The sequence below is a fragment of the Carettochelys insculpta genome, chromosome 2, assembly GCF_033958435.1.
Source record: "Carettochelys insculpta isolate YL-2023 chromosome 2, ASM3395843v1, whole genome shotgun sequence".
Taxonomy (NCBI): Eukaryota; Metazoa; Chordata; order Testudines; family Carettochelyidae; genus Carettochelys; species Carettochelys insculpta.
In genome coordinates, this window is record NC_134138.1 from 6,385,757 (window position 1) to 6,398,306 (window position 12,550).

Genomic DNA, 12,550 nt, shown 5'->3' on the forward strand with positions numbered 1-12,550 from the left:
ATATAAAGCTATGGTACGCCCGCACCTTGAGTGCTGCATGCAGATGTGGTCTCATCACCTCAAAAAAAGATATATTGGCGTTAGAAAAGCTTCAGAAAAGGGCAACTAAAATGATTAAGGGTCTGGAACGGGTCCCATATGAGGGGAGGCTAGAGAGACTGGGACTTTTCAGTCTAGAAGAGAGGAGACTGAGGGGTGATATGATAGAGGTATATAAAATAATGAATGGCGTGGAGAAAGTGAATACAGAAAAGTTATTTACTTGTTCCCATAATATAAGAACTAGAGGTCACCAAATGAAATTAATGGGTAGCAGGTTCAAAACTAATAAAAGAAAGGTCTTCACACAGCGCACAGTCAACCCGTGGAACTCCTTACCAGAGGACGCTGGGAAGGCCAGGACTCTAACAGAGTTCAAAAAAAGAGCTCAATAAATATTTGGAGGTTAGGTCCATAGATGGCTATTAGCAAGGGGTAAGGTATGGTGCCTAGCCTTCTGTCGAAGGTAGGAGATGGATGGCAGGAGACAAATCGCTTGATCATTGTCTTTGGTTCACCTCCTCTGGGACACCTGGCATTGGCTACTGTCGGCAGACAGCATACTGGGCTAGATGGACCTTTGGTCTAACCCAGTATGGCCGTTCTTATGTTCTTATGTAAGGGCAGTAAGTATTGAAATGAGATCTGATTGAATCTCTGTGAAGCCCAAGAAAGATTTAGAAGCGAGCCAATGAGAAATTTTAAAAGATAGATTAGTTTATGAGAAAGGACGATTCACAGTTTAAGACAGCCCAGGACTTAATCATAGAATCACAGAACAATAGAGCTGGGAGAGACCTAAAAAAGCCGTCAAGTCCAGCCCCCTGCTCTAAGCAGGGCCAAACCCATCAGATCAGCCCAGACAGGGCTTTGTCGAGGCGAGACTTAAACACCTCCAGGGATGGAGACTCCACTACTTCCCTGGGTAGAACATTCCAACGCTTCACCACCCTCCTAGGGAAAAAGTTTTTCCTAATGTTCAACCTGGACCTTCCCAACCACAACTTGAGACCATTGTTCCATGTTCTGCCATCCGTGACGACTGTGAACAGCCTCTCTCCAGCCTCTTTGCAACCTCTCTTCAGTAAGTTGAAGGCTGTTATCAAGTCCCCCCTCAGTCTTCTCTTCTGCAGACTAAACAGTCCCAATTCCCTCAACCTTTCTTCATGAGTCATATGCTCCAGCCCCCTAATTATTTTGGTCGCACTCCACTGGACCATCTGCAGTGTATCCACATCCTTCTTATAACTGGGGGCCCAGAACTGGACACAGTACTCCAGATGTGGCCTCACCAAAGCCAAATAAAGAGGAACAATCACTTTGGATCTACTGGCAATGCTCCTCTTGATGCAACCTAATATGCCATTAGCCTTCTTGGCTGCAATAGCACACTGTTGACTCATGTCCCGCTTGGGAGACCCAAGTTCCAATCTCTGTGTGATCCTGGGCAAATCACTTTCCCAATTGCACAGAGGGGGAACTGAGACATAGAGGGTTAGAATTATAAGAAATACAGGACAAAGGCTCTCGATAGGACATCTAGCCAGTCCCCAGCTCTGAGGCAGGACTAAGTATTATCTAGACCAGCGTTTCCCAGAAGGTGGTACACGAAAGGATTTCAAGTGGTATGCGACAGAAAATAAGTGATGAAAGATTAGGAGATAAGCACTGGGACAGCAGTGGGAGAGGAGAGTATGTCAATAAGGCCAAAGTCCCGAAAGGGGTATGCAAATGTTTTAAGTCTGGGAAACACTTCTTTAGATCATCCTCAGGAAGTATTTATCTAGCTGGTTCTTAAATACCTACAGCGATGGAGATTCCACAGCAATCTTAAGTAATTTGTACCAGTGGTTAACCAACCTGACAGTTAAGTAAATTTTTCCTAATGTCCAACCTAACCCACCCTTGCTTCACTTTAAACTCACTATTTCTGGTCCTGTCTTTGGGGAATAACAGCACTGGCCTTCATCATCTCTCAAATACTGAGTGCAGACATAGTCACCCCATCACCCACACAAAAAAAAAAAAGACACTGGAATTGGGAAAAAGTAGAGAGCATCAGGGAGGTGGTCGGGTGAGGGAAGTTACAATAATAAATCAATATGGGAAACAGTTACAACCTATATGACAATTTGAGGCTCCGCACTTGGAGCTATGGATGTGCGTAAACACTGTCACACTAGCTCTCAATGAGCTTGTGCACAAAGAATAGTGACACAGCTACAGTTGTATGGGAAGCAGCAGCAGCATTGACTGGATGCTCCAAGTTCTGCCTAGATCCCGTGAGTGCGTGTTTGTATTTGGTTGGCCAGCACGCACTGCTGCCCACTCTGCCAGGACTTCACTGCTATTTGAGTGTGCCAGCTCAAAGAGAACTAGCACAAACATGGCCGGTGGGTAACAGACAAGGAAGACACTGCCTTTCCCTATCTGCCTATGTTCTCCAGCCACCCGGGGAAGGAGAGTGCAGGGGCTGGCAATGAAGCTCTCCATCCACCCAGCTCTTTGACCGTCTGGCCACCAGGCGCGGTGGCCAGCAGAAAAGGATGGAGCTACGCCACCTGCTGGGGCAGGGGACACTAGGGACTCTGGGGATGGTTAATACCCTTGCGTGGGAGCTGGGCTTGGCTCCACGGAGCGGGAGGTTGCAGAAGGGGAAGGCAGGTCCCAGCCCCACTCTATCTGGACCGTCACTCACCACCCATGAGCATGAATATATTTATGGGAGCTAAGAATCACGCTCCACCTTCTCCAAGGCAGACACAGTTGGAGAGAAGGCAAGTGCAACCTTCCCAGAGGCTACTACAGAAACTCTGAACAAATATTAAGAGGTATGGCAATGGGATTTTAGGAATAAACTCCCATTTATATCCTCTGTAGGTAGTAAGTAAATAAATAAATGAAATAGTTTAATAGCTCACAGGCAGCAGCCACACTAGGGTGGTACAGAAGGAACAACGCTCAGCTTCCCAGAGAGAACAGAGGTGCTCACATGCCCTGTAAGAAGGCTTATGCAGCATACTGTAGCGGTAACCCAGCACTACTACACTCAGTACTTCTACCATACTCGTTCCACCAGAGGCTCTCCATGGGTTTTTTTTTACAAAACTTGGTCCTCCTTCCAGTCTACAGATGAAGACAGACTAGTAAGTGACTTCCCTAAGCTCCATGCCAAGTTAAGTGGCGGATCCAAGAAGGTCCAATTCTCAGTCCCAGGTGTCACCACTAGGCCATGGCACTTATACAGACTGGGAGAAAATAAAATCTTTGTTACCGGCACAAATTTCTCTGCCAATTATTTGCAAATGGCAAGAGTGCAATTTCAGGCAGACATGGCTGGGGAGTTTGTTCACAGTTCAATAAGATACATTTTAAAGGAAAAAACAGGTAAGTACACATCTAACTGCCAACAATCAACAGCACAAAACAGGGATACAAAGAAGGTGGTACAATGCAGCTGCCTGACTTGACAACACAGTTAGCCATTTGTGCCCACACGCCAGGAAACTTGTCTTTGTATTATTCCATCTGAAAAATCCCCTTTTAAACGAGAAAGTCACCCCTGCAGTAACACCCTTGAGTCAGCACAAACAGAGCGGCAGGGCAAGCTTCATTCACAGTGAGGTGAGAAAAAAATCACTTGCCTTGGAAATGCATTTGGTGGAGAGATTCTTATTTCCATGTTGTGAAATATGGTGAATTTCTAAGGTTACAAAATTGCTTCCCCTAAGCATTTGTAGGAGACTGCACTAAAGTTACACCTATGGGTCGGCACAGCAGTATCCCCAAAGTCACAGGCAGCGACACCCCTTCCTCCAACGTGTGGCTGCTTTATGAAGGACCAACGTTGCCCTCTTACACCTAGCTCAGTACCACTTGAGCTAGAAAAAGCTATCTTTCAGTACAGCTCTCTCCCCCAAGGCTGGGGGCACACCTCTCTTGGAAAGACAGAGGAACTTTGGGGGACGCATGGCAGGGCACAGCCAGCCCGGACGGGGAGGGAGCACATCCCAGCCCCAACCCAGCTCACAGGCCCGGTCAGGTGAGGGCATGGACACATTGCATTGCTGGTAAGGGGAGGAGGGAGAGGAAAGCCCAGAGGAAAAAGTTGGACACCACTGTTCTAGCTCAAGATGCAGGACCAGGGCTCTAGACCCAGTTCATTAGAGGAGGGCCAGGCAGGAAGCTGAGTCACACAGTATCTGCCGGTCACCGCATACATTCATTACACTTTTCCCCGGCTGAGGGTATTTCATTACCCGACAGTCTTCATCACATGCTGCACAGAGGCAGCTCTGCTTTACCTTTCTGCTTCTTCTTTCACTACCGCGAACTGGGCTGACTGACGGTTTGACCGCGTCTGGTCTTGTGCCTTCTCGCTCCCCTCCAGTTCTTGCTCCAGGGAGGAGCTGGTGCTGCCCTCTCGGCTGACATTGCTGCTGCGCCCAGGGCTGTTCTCCGTGGAGGCCCTCGGTGACTCGGTGTTCTGCTTCAGGGTCTGTAGCTTAGCCAGAGGGATGATGTCGCAGTTCTGTGGCCGGTGCCACACGGTCCGCTGGGTGGTGGCATTGTAGTAGTAGAACCGTGAGGTGTTTGGGTCAAAGAGTTCCCACCACTGGTTTTCATTGGTGCGCTTTATGCGGACCCCAGCAGGTGGATCCCACACACACTCCCCTGTGGTGAGGTTGGCGTACATGCGCTCCCGCGTCCGAGGCTCTATGATTTCCACCCATTCCAACCTAAAGGAGAACAACAAACAGGGACAATTAAAAAGCTGCAGCAATTGCCCAGAACCAGCGTGGAAGGCAAGATGGAGAGCACAGAGTGCTTGGGAGGAGACGCAAATTTCGGTTTCCCCCAACCCCAACTTGCACTGTCCTTACAAAGGCCGCAGATTCCAGTGAATCACCCTTAAATGCATTCCCTCTGAAGGCCTCTGCCCAGCCACAGTGCAGAGGGACTGAGCTAATACGACGACCATCTAAAAGGCTTTTAATTTTTTTGTCAAAGAACTAACCAGATGTGATACATTTTAGCACCGAAATTCTTTTCCTCGCTTCCTGATCCCCCTACACATACCCGGAGATCAACGCACCGGAGAGCAGTCTCGCGAGTTTAGCAGGAATGTGCTAAAATCGACCACTCCTTGCTCTCCCACCAACCCTGGCACTCCACAGGGTCGTGAGGAGTAAGGGAAGGCAATGAGAGAGTGTCTCCTGTCTACCTTCCACTGTGGGGATGCTGCAGAAACTTGCCTCGAAATATGTCAATTCCAGCTGCACTAGCCACATAGCTGGATTGGTGTTTCTTAAGTCAACTTTCTCCCTAAGCATAGATCTGGCCTGACAGAGTGCAAAATCCAGCAACACCCTGGAAATGGAATCAACTTCTATACATGCAGAACCATGGCAACCTGTGAATGTAATGCAGAGCATCAGATTTGGCCCCATTTATCTATTTCCAGGGGACTCTTAAAAGGCCACCCCCCCCTTTATTTCTTATTCAGGCGTGCTGCAGACACTCTGATGTTTCTGAGAATGAGCTTAGTACTCACGAAACCACAGAGTGTAAAACATTACACAGAGATTGATATGATGCTGCTGAGAACTGTAGCATGCTTCTCTCCGTGCAACTATACCAATGAACTTCCATGCTCACCTTCCGTACCTTTCTCCTCTCCATTTCTCAGCCCCAAAGCCAGCTGCTGCCCTCACACCTACCAGGAGCACACACTGCCATTTTAGTCCTGGGACCCTGCAAAACTCAGCCAGCATAGATACCCATGTTGAATTCCAGCACGCATTATAAGCCAATTCTGAGTTTCCTGATCACAAGTCTCCTTCATGGACTTCTCTCACCTGCCACCCTCTTAAACAAGAGTACTTACAACAAAAGGCTGGGTGTCCACAGATGGCAGCCTAGCAACTGTTGCCGGTGGCTAGTCCCACAACTTTTCCTAAAATACATAATTAACTCTAGGAAAAACAAACTGCAACGCTTTGGAGAGGTGCAAGCACTGATTTATTTATTGAGTTTTTGTAGACTCAGTAATAAACATAATGTAGCATTGTCTCCTCTTTACTGGACCTCAGAAAAGCAGAAAGCCAAATAAGCTGTTTTACATGTTTTGCCATTTTCTTAAAATGCTTTCTAGCTAGTAAGTCTGCTTCTTGTATGTTTCTTCCTGCCAGTTTTCTCAGCAGACTCACTTAGTCCAAGAAAGCTGGGGAGTTGGGGGAGGCAAATTAAACCCTGACTGGGAAGAGACAGGGAACCAGGGGAGAAACATGGGATTTAGCCCAAGGCCAGATCCCTGGGGCCAGAGCCTGAGGCCCTGCTGCTGAGGAATGGAACCCACCACCACATGGCTAGACCCTGTTGTCTACCACCCAGGTTTGAAACCCAAAGTCTCAACCCCAGTGCCTGGGGCTGATGGAGAACTCACACTGGCCACCTGCAGCTCCTACAGAGTTTGGGGCTCCAGAAACAGGCAGGACCAGGCACACCCAGCATCCCCAAGGAAAGGGCCACTGCTTTGTCACACACACACTTCAAGGTCACTGCCCAGGAGGCTGTCTGCAAGAAAAGCTTATGGTGGATGCATGCAGCTGCACCAGCCACATTTGAGAAACAGCTATACACCACGATTCCAGCACATGTTATTGGCCAGATGCTATATTTCCTAATTCACCACTCTCTTGGATGTGTCTCCATGGCCAGCATCAGCTACAACTGCACTTGGGTTCAGAGTCAGTGACACGGACTCAGCTGTAGAGGAAACTGACAACCACTGCAACAATTCTACTTTGGGTCCTTCAGCAGCAGACGCTAGGTGTCAAGAACTGGATGTCCAGATGGCAAGAACAGGTGTCACGAACTGTAAAGAAACTATCTGACAGCAGCAGGAGAAATGTGTACATGTGACAGGGATTAGCAAGTGTCCTCTGCTTTAACCATGTAGAGTATGTCTACACTTCAGCCAGGAGCCAACCGCCCAGGCCCAGACGGATGAACACTCATGCTAGCAGGGGTCAAGCTGGCAGTGTGGATGCTGCGGCTAGCTCAAGGCTCTCCAGCTGCAGTGTAGACATGCCCATTGTGTCAAGTGCTAGTCCTCACTGGGCAGAGACTGACCAAAACACGGAAAGAAACGCAAGAGCTTGAGCAGAAAATGACCTTTGTTGCCCATGTAGGAGAAAGGAAGGTGTAAAATCATATTCCTGGAGAGAGGATCATTGCCCCAAAGCCCAGCCAGCAGCACTCGAAGGAGCCACAGACCCCCTTTCATGTCAGCCAGAGCTGTAGAGGACTTTTTACCAAAGCCCATAGTTTCCCTCTGGAACCTAGAGATACAGATCAAACTTCTGCAGACACATGGGAGCAAATTCAGACCTACTGCAACTTCAGCCCCACACTTGAATTTGCTGCCAAACTAGCCCAGGAACGCCTGGGCGACACCCATAGATGGCCATGCCAGGAGCACGAGAAGGAAAGAGAAAGCAGCAAAATGCAATGCCAGGCACTTCCCAACAGCCAGGACCCCTCTACAGAGGAGCTGAAGGAAGGCTAACTCCACCTATTTGGCTGGGTGGGAGAAGGGACTGGCACACAAACATCACTCTCATCCCAGCCTTGGCCCATTAGAAATAGGAAACCGTCACTAAAATCAGCATGAAACAGGGCTGGAATCCCTGTTTCCTGCTGAGGTAAAAAGCCAGCGCACAAGAGGCCCACAGCTACACAAGAGCACTGTGTTTTCTCTTGGGATTTGGAGGAGTAGCAAGCTCATCCTGCTGGGAAATGTCTTTGTTCCACAAGGAGTTTTCCTGCTTGTAGAGTCATTTCTCCCATAGCATTTTGGAGAGAGGGTTAAAGACTTCACGGCTCTCCTACTTTCTCCTCAGCTTTTTAATTTACCAAGGCTATTAACCAACCAGCACAACTCAATGTATTAGACCTTCATGAAACAGATCAATGGCCAAGGTACGTTCACCTCAGCCACTTGCTTTAATACAATGGACCAGAAGCAAGAGGCGAAGGGGAGAACAATCCAGCTGCATAATAAAGACCTGAAAACAGCAAGCCGTACACAGTTACATCCTACAGTTAAACAAATCCGGAGGCCACGAGCCCTGCAGAGCTGCACAGAGCCTCTCCCTCATCACAAAGGCGACCTCGGCCTTCTACAAAGCATGGGCTGCCTTCCGTTTTGCATCTCTGAAGGGCTGATCTTTTATTAACAGCAGCATGCTAGGCTTAGTCCCTGCTATGCTGAAACCAAGAGCCACTGTGACCGTAAGCAGAAGAGAGACAGCCTCTCTTGGACTTCCACTTTGGCCCTAATTGTAATACCCAACATTCCTACACCACCACCTGAAAGGGACTGGCAAGCTGAGTTCTCCCTCACCTGTGCACTTGGGGGCCCGCTCAGGAGAGATTCAGGCATTGCCCAGATGAATAGCAGAGTGTCCACAGCCAGCAGCGTGTGTTTTTAGTCGTGATGCACATCAGCACATGCCTTGGTGCACATAACATTTATTCTGCCCATGGATGGAAAAAATTAGAGGGAACCCTGCTGGCAGGCATTAGCCAGTTCAGCCTGGACAGGACCAGTATATCAGTAGTAGACACATTTCAGGGGGGGAACTGAGGCACAGAGAGCTGAAGCGACTTGACTTGCCCATGGTCACTCCAAGTCTGTGACAGATTTGGGATGAGAATCCAAAAGCCCTGCCTCCAGCATCCTTCCACTGGTGGAGCTCTCATGGCACTCATCACCTTGGAACCAGAGGTGCCCTTTGGAGCTGTAGCATAGCCTGGAATCCTTCCCTCCTCTCATTCCTGATTTTACAGGCTTGCAATGGACACTGCTGGTATATTCAAATAAGCCACTGAGTTCTTAATTCACACATTAGGAAGGCAGAGAGCTTTGTAATCACTGCAGGATGCAATTTGACAACAGCAAAGACTATGATCATGAGGCAGCAGACTCCCTGAATTACGTTGCACTTCATAATGTGGCTGGTACTCTAGAGTGCCTCCCCAACCCCGCCCCCGAGAACGAAGGTCTGGTAATGCAACCAAAGTGGATTTCACTGGTATAGAGAATGGGTAGAAAGACGGTGCTATCATGCTATGCAGGTGGTAATTTCCAAAGCTGACAGCAAAGACACCAAGAATAAAAGATCTATATGTTGCCATGTGGGGGTGAGGTGAAAGCCCCCCCCCCCCCCACACACTCTCTCTCTCTCTCTCTCTCTCACACACACACACACACACACACACACACACACAGTAATTGTGATTATTTTTTTGAGACATGGATTTTCCTGCAGCTGCTTATGACCTCTAGGTGAACTCATTACCATGGACTCTGCACAGGGCTACCTTTCAAGGTCACACACACGAGACAGCAGGTGCACAGTGTGGCTGTTCGTTTGCTTGGGAGCATGAGATGAATGGAGCATGCAAATCCAGCTCTCGACGGCACTTGAGTTCCATCTGCTCCCAGGTGCAGCATTAAGATATTGACACTGATCTATGGGACCCTATATAATTTGGTTCTCAGCTAGGTGAAATGGCAGCTTTTTCCCCCACTACTGCCTCAACAAATGACCTCCAAGGCGCCTGCCCATCTATCCTCTCAAGCTTCTGTCTGGAGAGGGGACAAAGAGCAAAGTCACACCTACAGGACCACTGAAGTCAGCATGTCCTCTCGTCAATCCGGAACTGCTCTATTCAACCCAAGAGAAGAACAAGCACAGCAGGGAAAAAAATATCACTCCTGCCTCCCATATAGCACGTTTCCACATAGGCATCTTACAAAAGTGTCTGAACCTCACCAGTGTCTTTGACTATGCGCCTCACAGCTACTGAAAGTCAACAGTACCTGCAAACTCTGTAAGGCGTCAACTTCTCCTTTCCAGAGGGAAATCAAAGAGCCAGTATAACTGTGAACACAGACTGACACAGCTATCTCTCTGTCACTATTCAACATGCAAGCGTAACACATGCAACAGTTCAGCCAGTGCTAAGCCATTTTGTGATGCTGTCAACTGCTTAGTGTCCAATCCACTTTATGCACCTCATACTTCCCAGCCAGCTAATTAAAAGCCAGCAAAACTATGTCCAGTTCCACCTCTCCTCTGAATAGTCTCTTACTCTCTCACTTTACCCAGCAACTACAGGACAGAAACGGCTAATCTGGCATTTTAAAATGGTCAGTGATTTAGAATCCACTACAACTCTTTGGAAATTGTTCCCATGGGTAATTATGCTCACTCTTAAAAATTAGAACAAAAAGCAGTCAAGTAGCACTTTAAAGACTAGCAAAATGGTTTATTAGGTGGGCTTTCGTGGGACAGACCCACTTCTTCAGACCATAGCTATGGTCTGAAGAAGTGGGTCTGTCCCACGAAAGCTCACCTAATAAACCATTTTGCTAGTCTTTAAAGTGCTACTTGACTGCTTTTTGTTTTGATAGTGTATAGACTAGCACAGCTTCCTCTTTGTTACTCTTAAAAATTAGGTCTTTAGACGTGTGTTTCCCAAACTTAAACCATTCATGTACCCCTCTAGGGACATCGATCTTATCAGTGAACCCCCTCTCCCAGTGCTTGTCTCCTGCTTTTTAGTAATTTATTTTCTGCTGCACACCCCTTGAAATCCTTTCGCGTACCACATACCACACTTTGGGGAACTACTTTAGACTAATCACAACACTTAGGGGACAACACATCAGAATCAACTCTATTCCAAAACTCCACTGAAAGACTTCTTAATGGATGTAATGCGTTCTTCAGAAAGATTGTATCCAAGCTATACAGATAACAAAGGAACATGCTTCAGTTAAATGACATTTGAAATGCACACACCCTCCTTCACCGCCCTTCAAGAAGAATACAGGATTAAAAATACAAGAGGCTGAAAGAATACTTCAACCCACTCTGCCCCGTTGCTGTAGAAACTCTGCAGTGGGTGTACTTTAGACAGCTGTGAGGGTACCCTGCCTTTCAGTTTCACCTTTGAAGTTATTGAATCAAATACCCTGCCAGGTTTAATTATCCTGGCACTGGTTATTGCGTGTTCAGAGCAGATGAAGTGACATGTCTCCCTGGAAACAAATTATTTTGCTACACAACCAAAACAGAAAGTCAGGAAACACCACTGTTCATGGTCACCTAAAGAAATGGAGCCAAGCATTTTCAGGGCAGCAATTTTGTCTCCACTGCTAGTGTGAAGGCCCAGATAGCTGTGGCACGTGACATAGTGACAACCGCGAAGCTGTGTGAGAGCCCTAACAGGTTTGTTAAAATGGAATGGAGGATTAGTCAAGTGTTTGAAATCGCTAGTGAAATCCAGGTAAACATTGTAATGGAGCAATATCAACCGTCTCAGAAAAACTACCACCACCCCCTTTAAGAGATGAGAGGAGGTAGCTCTAAGCTTTTAATTGTTTGGCCAAGTCAGTTTTAAACTCTGCCTTCCAGGTGATCCACAATTGCCACCAGAACAACTCAATAAAAGACCCAGCAAGTCAGCATTGCTACACTACTGCTACCACATCATTCAATGGCTATTAATCAAACCTGGCAGAGATAGCGTCCCTGTGCTGTTTGCCAGAGGCTGGGAGCGGGTGGCAGGAGATGGATCACTTGATGATTACCTGTTCTGTTCATTCCCTCCGGGGCACTTGGCATTGGCTGCTGTCAGAAGACAGGCTACTGGAAGAGATGGATCTTTGGTCTGACCCAGTATGGCTGTCCTTTTGCTTTATGTAGTCAGAGGGCTAGCAATAATTCAAACTTCACACATCTTCCAATGCACAGCCCCTGACAATGTCAGTAATAACAGTAGTTATCTGGAAAAAGAACCTTGACAGACAATTTTACCACCCACAGGTACCTGTTACACTGAAGGACAAGAATTAAAGTTTGGGGAAACTTTCAGTCTCCTCGTGGCAATGAAATATACTAATTCTATTCACCCTCACATGCAAGCTCCTAGTGTTTTACAGAGAATTGGTTTGGGATCTGTTAGTCAGCGAAGGCTAGAGGCGAACACAGCGAGGTAAGCATCAATCAAAACACCAGGGGGTCAAAAGTCCTTGACTCAAAGTTTATGGAGAATGAAGATTCTTCTCAGCTGTAACACACGCAGCACAAACACACAGAAGATAAGAGTTCTCTGAGCGGGATCTGCTTACAAGTGCACTCTCCCTCTTGGTCCCGAAGCAGATCGCTCAGTGCTGTATGCTACAGAACACGTGGTAGCCTGCGCACGAAACAGATCACTCGTCACAGCGTATCTTCTTTCTCAAGAGGGAATGGGTAGGTGCTTTTCTCAGAAGGGCTGCTGCCAGAAGAGTCCTGAGCAGAGCTCTGGCTACATGGACACTAACTCTGGAATCTACCCTGGCCACCCACCTCTGTAGGGCAGCAAGCTGTGGTAATTTTACGTATTTATTTTTAATCAGGTGTGCTGGGACTCAGTTCCCGTAGGACAGAGCTTA

At 47.6% G+C, this 12,550-nt stretch overlaps 1 protein-coding gene across 6 annotated transcripts in view; it reads right to left on the reverse strand.

The window, feature by feature from the left end:
- Positions 1-12,550, reverse strand: part of ARHGAP39 (Rho GTPase activating protein 39) — a 369,615-nt gene that overhangs the window by 232,345 nt on the left and 124,720 nt on the right. For all 6 annotated transcript variants that reach the window (XM_074986536.1, XM_074986535.1, XM_074986534.1 and 3 more), the window contains one exon: positions 4,344-4,778. In XM_074986536.1, coding sequence (XP_074842637.1) covers positions 4,344-4,778 — 435 coding nt within the window. The remainder of the gene's footprint in view (positions 1-4,343; positions 4,779-12,550) is intronic.